The sequence below is a fragment of the Phalacrocorax aristotelis genome, chromosome 1, assembly GCF_949628215.1.
Source record: "Phalacrocorax aristotelis chromosome 1, bGulAri2.1, whole genome shotgun sequence".
NCBI classification, from domain to species: domain Eukaryota; kingdom Metazoa; phylum Chordata; class Aves; order Suliformes; family Phalacrocoracidae; genus Phalacrocorax; species Phalacrocorax aristotelis.
In genome coordinates, this window is record NC_134276.1 from 135,123,157 (window position 1) to 135,139,262 (window position 16,106).

The window sequence follows — 16,106 nt, forward strand, 5'->3', positions numbered from 1 at the left end:
GTTTGGACTCTGTGACAGAAGATTACCTTGGAGGAGAGAACAGAAGCAAACTTTCATAGAGGGAGAGTAGCTGAACCGTGTACCTGGCATTCATTTCTTCCAGCACTGGATTCCACTCCAGCAGCATCATACAGCCATCAGTATGGGCTAGGAGTCCTCCCTAACCCTGTATGGAGACTGATCCCACTGGGCATCATCTACTGCACATAGATGTAGCTGAGCCTTGGCTGATTCTGTGCTTTACACAGATGTAAAGTAAATCTACCCTGCCATGTATCTCACAAATTAGCTTCTGTCCTCCTAGCACAGAAAGAGGGAGGGGAGTCATTTTAGTTTCTGCACCTCCTGTGAAGCTGGATCTTGCACAGGACAATTCAAAGATGAGTTGTCAGGTGGGGATGGTGCCTCAGGGTCAAAGCCTCCCCCCTAATGAGCTACTGAAGAGTGAACAGGGTCTTTGTCACATGACAAGGGGATGCAAGGACAATTCAACAACCAAAGAGTATGTGAAAATTCAACATAGAATCACAGAATAGTTTGGGTTGGAAGGGACCTTTAGAGGTCATCTAGTCCAACCCCCCTGCAGTGAGCAGGGACATCTTTGACTAGATTAGGTTGCTCAGAGCCCCGTGCAATCTGACCTTGAATGTTTCTAGGGATGGAGCCTCCATAACCTCTCTGGGAAACCTGTGCCAGCACTTCACCCTCATTGTGAATTTTTTTTTTTCCTTATATCCGGTCTAAATCTACCTTCCTTTGGTTTAAAACCATTATCCCTTGTCCTGTCACAGCAAGCCTTGCTAAAGAGATTGTCCCCATCCTTCCTATGGTTCCCCTTTAAGTACTGAAAGGCCACAATAAGGTCTCCTGCAGCCTTCTCTTCTCCAGGCTGAACTACCCCAACTCTTTCAGCCTGTCCTTATAGGAGAGGTGCTCCAGCCCTCAGATCATTTTTGTGGCCCTCCTCTGGACCCGCTCCAACAGTTCTATGTCCTCCTTGTGCTGAGGGCTCCAGAGCTGAACACAGCACTCCAGGTGGGGTCTCACCAGAGCAGAGTAGAGGGGCAGAATCACCTCCCTCACCCTGCTGGCTACACTTCTTTTCATGCAGCCCAGGATATGATTGGCCTACTGGGCTGAGAGTGCACATTGCTGGCTCATGTCCAGCTTTTCATCCACCAGTACCCCCAAGTCCTCCTCTGCAGGGCTGCTCTCAATCCCTTTATCCCCCAGTCTGTATTGATACCATGGGTTGCTGTGACCCAGGTACAGGACAGGACCTTGCACTTGGCCTTGTTGAATCTCATGAGGTTCTTGCAGGCCCACCTCTCCAGCTTGTTCAGGTCTCTCTGGATGACATCCCATCCTTCTGGTGTGTCAACTGTACCGCTCAGCTTGGTGTCATCTGTGAACTTGCTGAGGATAGACACAATCCTGCTATGCCATTGATGAAAAAGTTGGACAGCAGTGGTCCCAGTATGGATCCCCGAGGGATACCACTTGTCACTGGTCTCCATCTGGATGGTGAGCCATTGACCACTACCCTCTGTATGCGACTGTCCAACCAATTCCTTATCCACCGAAGAGTCCACCTATCAAATCTGTATCTCCCCAACTTAGAGAGAAAGATGCTCTGGGGGACTGTGTCAAAGGCCTTACAGAAGTCCAGATAGATGACGTCTGTAGCTCTTCCCTTGTCTAGTGATGCATTCATGCCATCTTAGAAAGCTACTAGGTTGGTCAGGCAGGACTTGCTCTTGGTGAAGCCATGCTGATTGCCTCAAATCACCTCCCTGTCCTCCATGTGCTTTAACATAGCTTCTAGGAGGATCTGTTGCATGATCTTCCCAGGCACAGAGGTGAGCCTCACAGGTTGGTAGTTCCCTGGGTCCTCCTTTTTAAAGATGGGCACAATGTTTCCCTTTTTCCAGTCCCCAGGGACTTCATGTGACTGCTATGACTTTTCATATATTATGTTGAGTGGCTTGGCAACTACATCAGCGAATTCCCTCAGGACTCTGGGATGTGTCTTATCAAGTCCCATAGACTTGTGTATGTCCAGGTTCCTCAGGTGGTCATGAACCTGATCTTCCCTTACAGTGGGAGAGGCTTTACCCCCCTGGTCCCCATCTTGTGGTCCATCAGCTTGGGAGGGATGAGGAGAGAGGTTACCAGTGAAGTCTGAGGCAAAAAAAGTTGTTGAGTATCTCAGCCTTCTCCTCATCTCTTGATACTAGGCCACCATTCTTGTTCATCGGGAGAGTACGCTTTCTTTAACCTCCTTTTCTGGTTGACATACCTGTAGAAGCCCTTGTTCTTTGCATCCCTTGCCAAATTCAGCTCCAGCTGCACCTTGGCCCTTCTGACACAACTGGGCAGCGTCCCTATACTTTTCCCAGGATACCTGTTCCTGCTTCCACCACCTGTGGAGTTCCCTTTTGCTCTTTAGTTTCACCAGCATGTCTTGACTCAGCCAAGATAGTCTCTTCCCTTCCTTGCCTGACTTCTTACCCCTGGGGACTGAGAGCTTTTGCACTTTATGGAACACGTCCTTAAAGGTCTGCCAGCTGTCTTCTGTTTCCTTGTCCCTGAGGACCATTTCCCAGGGGGTCCTGCTGACTAACTCCTTGGAGAGCTGGAATTTTACTTTCCTAAAACTTAGGGTCCTGCCTATACTCCTTGCTTTTGCTGTATCCCTCAGGAGTGTTAACTCCACCAGTGCGTTATCACTGCAGCCCAGGGTGCCTCCAGTCTTGTCATCACCGATGAGCTTGCTTGCATTGGTGACCATCAGGTCCAGTATTTCATCCCCTCGGGTAGGGGTGTCTAGTCTACTACCTGGCTTAAGATATCTGTCACGGCTTTTTAAAATCAAACCTTGTGATTTAAGAAACTCCAGCTTGTGATCCAGGATCTTCAAGCTTGGCAGTGCTATGTCCCTGTATAGACAGGTAGGTCTCCACAGCCCTCCCTAGTGCTGGCTGTGACAGTGTGATAGCCAAGTGCAAAATCAGGCTTAGGAGTGGAAGGCTTGGGAGAGGGTTGGGGGCTGAGGGTCTGGATTTGGCTACAGCCCTGAAAGTTCTCCAGGCCAGACCCTGCAGCAAGGCTGGGATTTGTGATGGTTTCAAGGGAAGGATTTGCTAAGTGTGATTAAGCTTCGGCTTTGACATTCCAGAGTAACCATGAAGTCTCAGCAAGTCCCCTCTGTGAGGCAAAGACACGAGCATTGCAAGTTCTTTTGGTTGAGAGTGAACACTCTCCATAATGCACCAAGGAGATCTGCCAGCAAGGCAGGCTGCTGAAACCCTGGCCTGTGCTTCATGTACAGGTTAACAGGACCAGAATGAAAGCATAAATTCAGCACAGCAGGTAGGTGTTACCAGTGCCCTGTGCAGGGCCAGAAGTGGCTGCATTGAGGCTGGCTTCATTCCAGATGTCACTTTCTCCCTCTTTCTGCATCTTTGTTTAAACAGGTGATTTTTCATTCCCTTTATTCAGTTTCCTCAGCAGTCCACGAGAAATGCAGAGCCTAACTCTGTAGAACAGGTTTTTTGCCAGAATACTACTTCCTCTTAAACTTTTGAAAAACAACTTTGCAGGTACTGCAGCTTTCTTTGCAAATGTCTCGTCTCCCCCTTGCCTTTACCTCTAGCAATATCTGTCTTTGCTATATCAAAAAGCAGAACTGGAGCTAGTCAGGCCTATACCTGCTATTGGTACTCAGAGATCACCATTCGCTAGAGCTTGGGCTCTTGCAGAGAGGGAGGGAACCTGCTTATTACTGCCAATGCCACCATATTCTTATCATGTTTACAGTGCTTAACAAAGCACAGGCAACAGGTCTGATAGAAGTCCCTGGAATACAGGTTTATTGTACACATGCATGTATGCTACATACTCCTTACTGACCCCAGGACGGGTAGCTCATCAAGAGCCCATTATTGCAGGAGGAGTTCTTGCACAAAAAAACCCACTCATATGCATATATGTACACACGCTCTATGTAAAAATTGCATATAGCGACATGTTTGACTCAATATCCATTGCAATTTCTATGCCCACTTCCTTAACATCTCTTCTGGGTCCTTCAAAATGTTCTTTCTTGGACTTAAACTGTAGTACTGTGGTATCTGGCTACTAGAGAGCATTTGGAGGTAGGTTGCTGTCTTTCAGAAGAATTTAAAGACAGGAAAAATCACTTTTGTTCAAAATACATTGATTTCTCTGTGGCCTAAACTTCTCCCTATCTGCTTAGAGCAGGAGGTGTCAAGCATCACACTCATTTTTTTATCCTTCACAAAACAGAGGGGTTGCAGTGATTCAGCCTGGAGTCTTGGTGGTGCACGTACTTTCACCTAGCTTGTGATCAGCTCTGCTGCTTGAACACTAAGGACTGCCTGCCTCCAGGGATACAAATCCCTCCTTGTGTGCCTCTTGTCTGTCTCTGGGCCAAGCAATCAATGAGTCTGTTGGCTGGGGAAGGATCTCTGCACAAGACAGCAGCCAGATACCCTGTGCCCTGCCGCAAATTCCAGTGGGTGCAGAGCCCTGCTAAGAGGTGCTCACTTCCCGAGTGCTTCCTGGCCACCAGCAGCTGGTCATTGTGCCAGTAATAGGAGATGGAGATAGGGCTGGGTCAGATGAATTATGTACGCCAAGCCTGTGACTTTGTTTTCGCTGCTCCAACATTTATTTCATTCTGCTTCATTGTCTGGGAGATGGATTGGGCTGATTGCTCAGGATGTAGGTTTCCAGTCCGGAACTTCAGAGGTGTTTGTGTCCACTCACACAAAACAGCTGATGGAGTCAGTAGGAGCCAGGAATTTCAATACCTTTACCACTGTGAGCCCCTATGCTGCTATGAGGGAGCTGTCTGTCCCTGGGAGCTGCTGTGGATCTACTGTGAACAAACATATGTCAGCTGGGATTGTTCATCAGGCACTGCCTGTACTTTTTGAGACCCATGGAAAGAAACAAAGGGCAGCCTAGTGTCAGAGAGTGATTCATGTTCTTGCACTAGTTCCTGTTGGCTTGTTTATCCAGGTGCACTTACACCTTTTTCTCAGCCATAGGCACCAGCAGCTCTGAGATGAACATAGCCTGGGAGGGGGGAGACAAAGGAGAGGGAGGATTTGTATCTACCCACAATGTGTGTGTGTGGGTGGGGGGTGGTGTGGTATAAAAAAAAGGCACAAACCCTAGTTTCCTTCTTATGCATCAGTCTTTCCTAAAGGAAAATAAAATATTACTAGGCCCTGCATATTTAAGAGATCAGTTTGGTACTGAAAGACAAATCAGTGATGCATTTTGATATGAAATGGCCATTACACTAAAACAGAAGAACTTCCTTATTTTAAGAATAAGTAGTTTCAAGAACCAGCATTCCTTTTCAATTATGGTAAGATAGTCAGGGAAAAGGTCAGTATAATCAGCAGACCAACAGGTATGAAATTAGCATGCTGAAAGAAGTTTACAGGGGCTAGAGCCACAGCCTCTTGGTAGCTAGAGAAAACCCTGTAGGACTCAAGCCATGCAGTTTTTGATCTGACCAGTGCTCAACCCTCATTTCCACTGATGAGCACATGTGCAAGTTGGCTCTGAACTGGACCACAGAGGATTGTGTGATATAGCTGGAGTGAATGGCAGCTGTTAGATTTTCTCTTCAAACTGAAGTACCTGTACGGTAGAGATAAAGTGAGGACACCAGCTCTGCCTGCTCTCTGTGCTCTCCTCCTGGGTAAGGTAGCACTCTATGAAGGAGCAGAGCACTATACATATATACTTATTTTGGACAAAGCCTAGTCTCCAGTTCAAGACTGAGAAATGCCTTGGGAGCTACAGACTCAGAAAGCTTGGGGACAGTATGACCACTGTGAGCTCCAGCTGAGTGCACATGCCAAGGGGTCATGGGACAATCCAGCTGGAAGCAAAACAATGGGACTGGGGCTGCAACTGGCACAGGGAGCAGGGTCAGCGCAGTGAAGAGGAAACAGGCTGTTGCTTAGCAAAATAAAAAGCAAATTTGTCTGAATGATGCTGGTCCACCCACAGGAGAGCAGAGAGGCTGGAGTCCAAAAAGACTTGGATTGGCTGGGGAACATCCTGAATGGTACAACCCTGTGCCTGCAGCACTATAAACACAGGAATGAGGCAGAAGGAAGGAAACTTTGGGGCTTCTTGTCTGGTTCCTGGGAGAAAAGGCAACAATAGCAGGTGGCCTGGATACCTTGGAAGGAGGGAAGTGGCACCTTCTCTCCTGATTGGCCCTCCAGAGGAATCCACCTCTCTGGGGGTCTCTCATGAAAATGTGGACTCCCTTCCTCCTGAGCTGCCTGGTCTACACCCTGGGGATAGTGGCACAACCGTAAGTGCCATTTAAAAATCTGGTGATTGATAGTTGTGATGCTGAGGGAGGGGCCAGGATAGCAGGGAGAGAGCATGGGACCCTGCAAGTCACCTCCTGGAAGGGATAGGGTGGTACACAGCACGCTGTAAGCCTTATTATGAACACAAGATCCTCCTGAAGGTGGGAACCTCTCTCATAGATATCACTGCGGTGCAAGAACTAGGTGAGGACTGGTGGTGGGAACAAGAAAAGCAAGGGACTGCAGTCTGAGGCAAGCTAAAGGGAAAGGTGTAGGATAAAGTGAAGGGCAAAGAAAAAGGGCTGCAGAGCTGGGGATGATTAAGCAGGAACCAGTCTGCTGCCAAGGTACTTGAGGAGCCATCTCAAAGTGAGAAGGGCAAACCTTTTTCTCTTAAGGGGCTGGACTGTTGCATTTTCCACGTGTACTGGGACACCTAAGAACGGTTCCCTTTGCAGAAGCAGAGGTAGTCTCTACTGTATATGTTTCTCTGCACCACTATAGCATCCTCCAAAACCATGTGCACACCTGTGTGACCTGAGGTCACCTAAAATAATTTATTTTGTATTTATCTGAAATTAACTATACATCTTCCATCACTCCTGTGAGAAGTTCACACTGTTATTATTAATTATGTCCCTCTCACTGCAGCGAAGCAGCACCTCCTGCCCCCAGAGAAGTGGTAAACCCTCCTGCTTCCTCAGACCTCACAGTATTAATGCCAGGAGTGGGTGAGACTAGTCCCAGGATGTCATGTCTTGTTTCCCCGCTACAGGAGGTACCTGATCATCATTCCAGCTGCACTGCCATACCCCTCTATCCAGAGGGTGTGCTTAGACCTCCGTGGAGTGGAGAAGCCTATTCGTGTGGCCTTAACTCTTGTGCATCCATCTGGCAACCTCAGCCTCTACCGCAAGGTTGTCCGGAACAACTGGGTGTTTGAGTGCTCCAAATTTCAGGTTAGGCTCATTCTTGGCAGGCATCTCTAGCTGGCACCTCCCAGCATGCTCTTTTGGCTCCTGACTCCTCTCACCAGGGAAAGAGAGAATGAGGTTGACAGGAGGAGAGAGGGCATGGAAAGGAGTGAATGCAAAGTCAGGCAGAGTGTTTAGAGGGAGCCTGGTGTCTTTGCTCTCTGCCTTTGTCTGTCTGCAAGATACTGTTCCTGCTGGGTACCTTACAGTCCACCCTGGTGGCGCAGGGAGGGAAGGCTGCCTGGCCAGGAACCAAAGGACTGAGGGGGATGGAGGCACTCAGAAGCGTCCAGATAGCAGCTGTGCAGCTCATTTTCTCCTCTGAGAAGGAAGCACTGTGACAGGGTGTTGTTTGGGAATCATGATGCAGGAAGAACTCGACCTTTAATCTCAAACAGCCTCCCATCATATTTTCTTCCCTCCAAGATTCTCCTTAAGGGTGGGAAAATATGCTGGAGGACTAGGAAAGACCAGGGAGGGTGTGCACACAAGTTCAGCACAAGTCTTTCTGATCTGCCAAACTCATAAACTTTATTTTCTTGGTTTGAAATGATTAATAAATCTGAGTGGATTTCAGCCTCTGTGATCTGCACAATCTAGGAAACAGATTTCTCATCATCATAGACCTTTTCTTTTTCTTCCCTTGGGTTAAGTCTTCTCCATCTTGCTCCATGCAGGCTCTAGCAGTGACCCTGTGAAGGGACAGACATGATTTCTGTGCTAAAACAGTCTCCCTTTTCCTCTTGTCCAAGACCTGTCGCAAGTGCAAAGGCATTGTCCCCTGTGCTTCCATAGACACAGCCCTTAGCCACTGAGGGAACACCCTGTGCTGGCCTTCAGAGTAAGATGGAGAAGAGGCTAGCCTCACAGTGCAGCAGGAGTGAGAAGAGCACTGATTTGATGCCATCTTGTCCTCTCCTACTGCCTGCTAACCTGGTGGCTGCTCTTTTCTGTCCTAGGTCCCCCAACCTACAGACAGCCAAGAGGTGGGCACTGTCCACCTGCGCATCTCCAATGGCCACTACTTCAGTGCAAATGAAGAGAAGCAAGTCCTCATCCGAAGGGCTGGCATAGGCACCTTCATCCAGATGGATAAACCCATCTATAACCCAGGACAGACAGGTGAGCACTGCATGGAGCACATCAACATTTTCCCTACCTAGACCTGCCTGGACTTTGTTCCCAATTTCCCATGAGTGGCGTGCCAAGTGTCAAATTTGTGCCATGCAGCCTCTGCGGGAACAGAGGGGGAAGCTATCTGCTGCCTTATGGAGTGATGTATTCATGCACCATGTTTTAAGGGTGGGAGGGGACTGGAAGTGTCAGTCTCACAGGCTCTAGGAGCAGAAATGGCTTGGAAGAAGGAGCAGACCTGAACATGGTCTTCTTGGCCAGGGCCAGGTAGGACTGGTCTGCTCACAGTGTAGATGAGGAAATGTAAGGGTAACTCCAGGTGTAGCCCATGGGAAAGACCCTAAATTGTGAGGCTGGCTGCCATGCTGCTGCCATGCATTTGGGGGAGAGGTGGTGAGCAGGGCTGAGCAAGGGGTAAGGGGAGCTGCAGGGCAGATGTGGAGCTGCCAGTAGGGCTGTGAGGGGAGCTGTGATTTTGTGGTGAGGCAAGTGCAGGGCAAGCCCATTCCCAAATACACTCCATCTCTATTATGCGCTCTTCTCCATTTCCTCCCTTCAGTGAAGTTCCGGATCGTGACGTTGACTGAAGATTTTGCTCCTGTTAACAGCAAGGTAAAGCCTGTCTAAGTGGAGGCAACAAAGTCTCTAGGCTCACTCTGTCAGTTCTGCCTCCTCTGCCAGCCCCACGCTGTGGAGGCTGACACAGTCCCAATGTCTGCAGCACCCAGGGTGGTCAAAGCCAACCCTCTACTAAACCAAACTGGAACAGCAGTGCTCATTTGCAGATGGCTGGGCTGTAGCTCTCACAGGATGGCTGCTGGCTGGTGGGAGGATTCCTGCTGCTGATGGTATTTGGGGAGTGTGCCAGTGCTTCCTGCTAGCTGAGTTAGTACAGGGCAGCCCAGGAGCTGCGTGCACCTGCCCCCGCCCCCGCCCCCCCATCTGCCAAAAAACCAGGCAGGGCTTCTGGGGACATCATGGGCTGCTGGCCATAGGCACAATTACCAGACAAGCTGTGTACAGACTTGGCCAGACCCAAAGCTCCCCTCCTGCAGCTCTGGAAAGCTCAAGACTTTGTGGAGTGTGTTGTACCTAAGGGTGGCAGGAGGGTCTGAAGCAAGCTGTGATGCATCTGCAAAATTTTAAGAAAATACACAAGAAGTGGTCATTAAAAAAAGAGAGAAAACAGTATAACCAAATTATACTGACTTGTTGCTGGCAGCAGCTCATTCTCCCCACATCAAGGGAGTGAGAAGTTGCCAGAGACTTGCATATGTGCTAGCCAGGAAACTGCAAGTCTAGCATCTTTCTACGGTAAGCAATTATACCTGCAGCCAGCAGCTATAGCTATTTCACACTCCTCTGTCCTCAAGCAATTTAAGGACAGCCAACAGGAATTCATGCCATGACAGATAAATAGTGAAGGGCACATGTGAGCAAAGTTGGATCAAATCCCTCTGGACTGGAATAAAGGGAGACATCCTTCCGGTTTCTTTATTGCTGATTTCATTTCATCTTTTTCGGGTGTGTAATGGTTTTAGCTGTATAACTGTTAATAATGCTGTGATGAAAATTCAAAAGAGGTCATGTTTAACCAAAGCTATTATGCGGCTCCAGTACAGCGCAGCATTAAAGCTATAATATATAGTTTGTGGATTAGATGAGTTGGAGATAACATGGGTGCTGTTCACCAGCATATTTAATTTTAGCATTGACATTAGATTCAAGTTATGAAAATAGTTAACCTGCACATTTTTTTGTTTCAGTCAAAACAGAGCTGCCTATGATAACTTGCATGAAAGCTTAGAATGATGAAAAATGTGAATTACATGTGGCCTTCTGTTTACAGACCAGTTACTCTCCCAAGACCCTGCTCCTCCCTCCTATGACTTGTGCTCCCAAATCACATGTCCTTCACCACTACTGCATCCTGGCTGATAGCTACAGTGGTATAAGAACAAACAGAAAATTAATAGCCCTAGAAGGGCTGAAGTATGTCCTTCTTTGTTCCTCCCTGTTACTGTCAGCTGCAGTCAGCAGTAATTCATATCTCCAAGCCTTACATCCTAGGCCAGGGATTTTACAGGAAAATGTGGGATGTATTCTTCCTATAGGTGATGCAATTTTGCTAATTCTTGGGATTTATGTTACAAAGCTGATGCCTTTTAATATTTGTGAACTTGGGATGATGGTATTTGTGAGTCTTGCTACTTTTCTCCCTTTTTTTTATAGTAAATTCTAGCTTTCACAGTTGTAGACTATCAAAGTACATCTTAAAAATTCAGGGATCAAAAAGCAAATCCAAAGAATAGCACAGATTTTTATGTTACGTATTTTCCTTACTATTTCAAAGCCATTCTCCTGGTTTTGGTAGGATCAAGCTTCTTTTAATGTTTGGGACTGGTGAGGTGGTCACAGTGCATGGGCTAGGTGGGTAAGGTAAGTTTATAGGCAGGTTGCTATGTCATGCCAGTTTCTGACATTGCTGTCTGTTTGCTTTGCAGTACTCTGTGGTGGAAATCCAGGTGGGTATTTCAGACTCCTCAGGTGTTATGAGCAAAGGTACTTCAGTATGGATAATACCTAGGCCACTGCCTTACTAAGTCAAGTTACTTTTCTTAGGGTCTGTGTATACACATGAACACACATACTCTGGCTGCATGCTTCTTGTTAACAAGCATTGATGATCCAAATGGTTCAGCTTCTATCCATTTCTACATGCAGGATACAGTTCACCTTTATATAAATCTGGAGAGTCTAAATGTCAGGACCTTTCATACCTTATTTATTTTTCGATGGCAGTACAGAATAGAGTAACCCTGAGTGAGTTGGGTTCACCTCTGTTGGTGCTCCAGCACTCAGGTCACTCCAGCGCCATCTGGGGAAAAAACAGTAGGAACCTGTGAAAGTCTCTGAAATCTCTGAAATGCCTTTGAATCCAGTGGGCTCTGGATAGAGGATAGCAGGTGTTGCTGACGACTGCCTCTTCTTTACTTCCCTTGGACTGCAGGACCCAAACCAAAACCGCATTGGCCAGTGGCTGGATGTGAGCCCAAAACAGGGCATTGCAGATCTCTCTTTCCAGTTAGCTGCCGAACTCTCTCTGGGGACTTACACCATCAGTGTGGTGAATTCAAAAGTGTCCAGTACCTTTAAGGTGGAGGAACAAGGTAAGACGGAGGATGGAGAACAAAGAATGGGATGGAAAAAATTGCTTGTTTCTGTCTGTATAACAATATATAGCCAAACATTATAAACTAAAATTCACTGTCTGAGAGCTAGGATTAAACAAAATTTACAGAATATAGAGTGGGCAATATCAGAAACAAACACAAGGGAGATTGTGCTGGAGATTCCTGGAGAAGGTATCTGCTAACAACTAGGCTGGCACAGAGTAAGAATACACTCAAGACCCCTGCAAGACTCCTTGTATGTTGCTGGGAAAAGGGGGATTCTTCCTCTGTTTTCCCTGTTTTTAATTAGTTCTTGCTTTTTTACCTCATGAATATGTTCCTTCATGGGACTCCAGCCTTACATGAACACACTCTTCCCTTTTGTGATCCCATGTGTAAGTAGTCTCTTGCCTTTGATGGAGTAAGTCTGTGGTTTTTATTCCAGCATTTCAGAAGTTTGATGTTTTCTTCGAGGGACCAGCTCAGATTTATGTTTCAGATAAAACTTTCCCACTGCGTGTGTGTGGCAGGTAAGGAGGATGTTCAGGGGAAAGGAAAGAGCTCATCAAAACTGTGTCTCTCCTTCTGTATGTCTCTTATCTCTTGAATCTATCAAGGAGAAGTGGTTCAAGAAGGGCCAAATGCAGTCGTTCCTTTTGAAGAATCCCAAATATTACAAGAGTCGAGCAGCTGGGTCCTTCCTTGGGGAAGAGTTACATGAGCCACACTTGGGAGAGACCATCCAGCTATAGGGACTTGTTCTAGGTGATACACTGCTCTGGAAGCTGTTTGTGTCCAGCCTTGAAAGACCTTATGTGGGCAAAACACGTATCTGATATGGGACTGCTCTGCTGAGGTAAAGGAGCAGGAACTGGTGTTTCGTTAAAAGCTGTTCCTTCTCACTTACATGCTGCTGATCTTACTGTCTTCTTAGAAGCAGCAGATGGGTTTCTCTAGTTATGTAGCCACGAGCAAAAACTAAGTAGCTGAGGGTATGAAGTAAGGCATAACCTCAGACGGTATAAGCACAAAGAAGGAAGCAGGATGATCTGGAAAGCACTTTGTCAACAGATAAAGGGGGTGAGCTCAATTGTATTTGGGGATGGGTTGTCTGGAGACTTTGGAGTCTCTTTGTTGCTGGTCTGACATAATTTCTCATTGACTGGGACATTTAAAATTGGACCATATGAATCTCTGGTAGAAAACAGTACAGAAACCCCTAGGATAGGTCATAGATATCTTCCTGTTACTGATATTGTCAGGAGCACTGCTCAAAGGGAAAGGCAGAGAGGTGTAAAAGGAGGGAAAGGCAGAGAGGTGTAAAAGGAGAGAAAGGCAGCAAGGTGAGATGTCTGCACTGACAAGGGCACACCTCTGCTGGACCTTGCAAAAAACAGCAGAGCAGGTCTGATGATGGAAACAAGAGTCCAGACCATGAGATAAGCTCATAGTGAGGCAGATCTGAGGTCACTCTATAACTCTATTACTGCCATACCATGCACTTGCTGTTGCGGTCTGTAGGGACACAGGTTTCTGCTGCTTTCAGACCTGAGCTAATACCTCCACTGGGTGCTGCTCTGAGCTGTATGGGTACATCAGCTCAGGTCAGCTCTCTGTCTGCCTGCAATTCCAGGGCAGCAAGCACCCAGAAGTAGGAGAGCTTTGGAGAGTGTGGGTCCTTTCCTGTCTGTGCTTTGTTTCTGCCTCTGTTGGATGCAGGACTGTGCTATTGCCCTCCCCAAGTACACAGTGATGTGGTATATTTTCATTTATGCCTGCCCACTTACCAGCTGCATTAAGGCCTTCCTCAGGAAAGCCACTTGTGTGGAGCAATGTGCTCAGCAAAACACACAGTGCCTCTGCTCAGCAGCTCCTCTGGTGTTCCCCCTGCAGGTACAGCTATGGGAAAGCAGTGCAAGGGACCATGCGGGTGACTTTGTGCCAGAAGGCAAGAAGGCGTCCTCAAAATGCCAGCAAGGACATCTGTAGGGAATACAGAGGTCCGGTGAGTAAAATTCTGGAAGGTATATGGATGGGGAAGCAGCACCACACAGGGCTAAGTGTGTCTGAGTGAACAGAATGAACTGCTATATAGGGAAGGTTTGCCCTGTAATGTGTATGTTGACTAACAAGTAATTATTTTTACTCAGTTAATGCAATTATTGTTGACCAGACCAACGGAGAAGCCTTTACCCCCAGAAGTTCTTCTTTTTAAGTTTGCTTATTAATGATAAGCAAAGGGACTAGAAAAGAGGACTTTCACAGAAAGAGTTCTGTTCTTTTTTTGGAAAGAAGCATAACTTGCCTGAAATGGATGCAGTGTAAGAAACAACAATCAATAGAACATTCTTAGGTGCAAAATTACCTTGTTAAGGTAAACCTATCCTGGAGATGCACCAGGACACGAACGTATGGTGGAAATGGTTAATTCCATAGACAAGTCACACAGTGGCCTTTATACCTTAATTTTTATTTTTATATATTTATATATTTAATATTTTTATATTTCCCTTATGACATCTTTCCATTCCTAACAAAGTATTTCATAGCTGGTCTTTTCCCTTGTACATATATGGTTGAAAACTTTCCATGCTCTATGATTTGTCATTATGACTTGTTATGGTAGTTGTAATCTTCCAGCTCTGGAAATGATTTGTTACTTGAATTTTCATTTGATTCTGCAGTTCTTCTAGCTAGAGCTGTTAAAATACTCATACATTTGCTGTCATCCAGTTAGTGCAGTCTTCAGTTTTCTACTAAAGCTAAAAGGTGCCAACACTATAGCTTTGATAAAACTGTGATATGTGTTTTGTTTTATATTTCTACAATATTAATTACACAGTCATGCATATAAAATAGAAAATACAGAATTTAAAATGTGAACCGTATCTATCTATATATGAGTCTGCACTATTTCTTATTGCAGTCAACAGTTATCACAGAATGACTAATACCTTGTACTTCTGACTCCTTCCCTTCTCCCTAGCCCCAAATAATATGTACACTTCCTATTGCAGACTGCGAGCAAGGGGTGCTTCACCCCTTCTGTAAGCATGTCAGTCTTCAACCTGGCTCCTAACGAGGAAGACAGCAAGCTCTATGCAGAAGCCTCTCTCCTGGAGATGGGGACAGGTACCCAGGGGCTTGGCAAGGGGCTCAGGTGCAAGGGCAGGAGGGACCATTCTGGGGGTGTGAGGGTCAGAGTGGGCACACCTCCCACACTCCTCCACCTGGTGCTGGGGCCACCACAGGACATGAAGAGTGGTCTTGCCCAAGGAACTCACTGTGTCCAGGGAGAGCTACTCTGCCAGCAGCAGGCAGATGAGGTGTGGCTGGGAGCATGGTTCGTGAGGCCACAAAGGGGCTTGGAGACATCTTACCTAAAGAAGGAGCTGCCACAGGAACAGCCTCCAAACTTTGAAGGGTGCTGGTGTCAGGAAGAAAGTTTAAGACACTCAGCTTAGAGGGGCTGGGAATTACAAAGTGAGATTAAACTAGGGTGCAGTGGTCGCCTCCAATACTAAGCCTGCTTCCCTTCTACTCTATGTTCCAACAGGGGTGCAGGTCAACACCTCCAGCCAAATCCTCATCTCCAGGACAGCTGCAAGGGCAGTGTTTGAGACACCAAATGCATATTACATTCCTGGTGTACCCTACAGGGGGAAGGTGATTTTTTCCCTTGCTTCTTCCCTCCCCAACTATTTGCCAAGGAGTTTAGTGTCTAGAAGATTTTGCTTACCCAAACCATTTTCTGTTCCTCAGGCAGATTACTTTACCTTGCAATGTCACACTAATTGAGTTCCAGTTGAGTACATTAATTAAGTTCCAGTTTCTGCATTTTAGATTTCCTCTTTTGTTTACACCTCTAGCTTCTGCTGAGAGCGATAAGTGATGTCTCAGCAGGGATGCTAGGATGCAAAGATGTTTCAGATGTTGGCTAGGAGATGAGCTCCTCATGCTCTAGCCACACACACCTTTTGGAATGGACAGATTTTAATTGCTTTCAGCTTAGCTTTATTGATGTGGGAGTTTTATAGGTCTCCTGTCTTCTTGGGGCCAGACTGAAGTTAAGGCCACCTACACAGGAGGCTCAATGTTTGTCAGAAGGAGGAAGGTATGACACTGGGAGACATATCTGACTTTGGCTTTTCTGCCTCACCCTGTTGTCACCAGATTAAGCTTCAGGATCACTATGGAAATGGTATGAAAAACAGAAAAGTTTATCTCGTGATAAAGGTCATGAGGCGTCGGTTTATCAAAACATACATTACAGATGGCAGTGGAATAGCATCATTCAACCTGGATACAGCTCCCTGGAACAGCTCATCAGTCTCTTTGGAGGTAAATCCCACCTCTGTGCAGAGGAAAGTGAGAATCCTTGAGCTCTGCCAGTGCTCCCCCCTGCAGCCCTGCAGCCCCCCCTGCCAGCTCAGGCCTGGGCTCCCCATACAGCTCTG

General features: G+C 46.8%; 1 protein-coding gene across 1 annotated transcript in view; it reads left to right on the forward strand.

The window, feature by feature from the left end:
* Positions 1 to 6,277: 6,277 nt before the first annotated feature.
* LOC142064950 (alpha-2-macroglobulin-like protein 1) overlaps positions 6,278 to 16,106 on the forward strand; it is a 28,970-nt gene continuing 19,141 nt past the window's right edge. Inside the window, exons 1-11 of the mRNA XM_075110573.1 lie at positions 6,278 to 6,367; positions 7,144 to 7,327; positions 8,302 to 8,464; positions 9,036 to 9,088; positions 10,981 to 11,001; positions 11,487 to 11,646; positions 12,095 to 12,179; positions 13,543 to 13,654; positions 14,667 to 14,781; positions 15,206 to 15,315; positions 15,823 to 15,990. Coding sequence (XP_074966674.1) covers positions 6,303 to 6,367; positions 7,144 to 7,327; positions 8,302 to 8,464; positions 9,036 to 9,088; positions 10,981 to 11,001; positions 11,487 to 11,646; positions 12,095 to 12,179; positions 13,543 to 13,654; positions 14,667 to 14,781; positions 15,206 to 15,315; positions 15,823 to 15,990 — 1,236 coding nt within the window. The 5' untranslated portion in view covers positions 6,278 to 6,302. The remainder of the gene's footprint in view (positions 6,368 to 7,143; positions 7,328 to 8,301; positions 8,465 to 9,035; positions 9,089 to 10,980; positions 11,002 to 11,486; positions 11,647 to 12,094; positions 12,180 to 13,542; positions 13,655 to 14,666; positions 14,782 to 15,205; positions 15,316 to 15,822; positions 15,991 to 16,106) is intronic.